At 52.9% G+C, this 1,094-nt stretch overlaps 1 protein-coding gene across 1 annotated transcript in view; it reads left to right on the forward strand.

Moving 5' to 3' along the window:
• Positions 1 to 5: 5 nt before the first annotated feature.
• Positions 6 to 1,094, forward strand: part of LOC103460901 (disks large homolog 4-like) — a gene marked incomplete at its 5' end in the record, with an annotated part of 10,374 nt that continues 9,285 nt past the window's right edge. The window contains 2 exons of the mRNA XM_017303530.1: positions 6 to 325; positions 859 to 1,094. The exon at positions 859 to 1,094 is cut by the window's right edge and continues 1 nt beyond it. Coding sequence (XP_017159019.1) covers positions 6 to 325; positions 859 to 1,094 — 556 coding nt within the window. The remainder of the gene's footprint in view (positions 326 to 858) is intronic.

Consider the following 1,094-nt stretch of genomic DNA (forward strand, 5'->3'; position numbering starts at 1 on the left):
GGTCCCATCAGACCCGGTCCCATCAGAACCAGATCGGGCCCAGTCGAGCCCAGTCAGCTCCATCAGAACCGGTCCCATCAGAACCAGATCGGGCCCAGTCGAGCCCAGTCAGCTCCATCAGAACCGGTCCCATCAGAACCAGATCGGGCCCAGTCAGCTCCATCAGAACCGGTCCCATCAGAACCTCTCCCTCTCTCCAGGGGAACTCCGGACTGGGCTTCAGCATCGCGGGCGGAACCGACAACCCGCACATCGGAGACGACCCGTCCATCTTCATCACCAAGATCATCGCAGGAGGAGCCGCCGCCCAGGACGGACGCCTCAGGTACCGGTTCCGACCCGAACGGGTCCGGGTCATTGATTCCCTATCAATACTCTTATTGGTTTTTATCAAGTCAGGACATAAACTGATAGGCGCCATGTTGTATTTGATTTAAACTAAAAGTTTTAACATCAAACATTTTAACATTAAACTTTAGCAGCTTTTATGGCGTTAAAATAATAAATAACCTGTTAGAAAATATATTATAATTTATTAAATGTGTTGATGTGAGATCATTCATTCAGAAACATTTAAACAATAACCAGCAGTTTAACGTTTCCTGGTGGTTCCCATGGAGACGCTCCAAGCTCCGCCCCCTCACTCACTGCTGTTGCTAAGCAACGGATCAAACCTACCAATCAGCTTCAGGCTGTTAACGTTGGAGCATTTCCTCCTTTATTAAATCACATTATGGATCCGCTCTGATTGGGTCAGTAATCGGTACCAGGACCGGTTCAGATGCCTGGGGGTCCAACATGGTTTAGGCTCTACAGCAGCTGTGAGGCTCTGGTTCTGACCCGGTCCGACCTCTGCAGGGTGAACGACAGCATCGTGTTCGTGAACGACGTGGACGTCCGGGAAGTCTCTCACTCATTGGCTGTGGAGGCGCTGAAGGAGGCGGGGCCTGTGGTCCGACTCTACGTGCTGCGGCGCCGACCGCCCWGCGAGCGCATCGCACAGGTCAAGCTGCTGAAGGGACCCAAAGGTGAGCAGAACCGGTGGTACCAGCAGAACCGGTGGTACCAGCAGAACCGGTGGTACCAGCAGAACC

Source organism: Poecilia reticulata, unplaced genomic scaffold (genome assembly GCF_000633615.1).
Source record: "Poecilia reticulata strain Guanapo unplaced genomic scaffold, Guppy_female_1.0+MT scaffold_332, whole genome shotgun sequence".
Classification (NCBI taxonomy): Eukaryota; Metazoa; Chordata; class Actinopteri; order Cyprinodontiformes; family Poeciliidae; genus Poecilia; species Poecilia reticulata.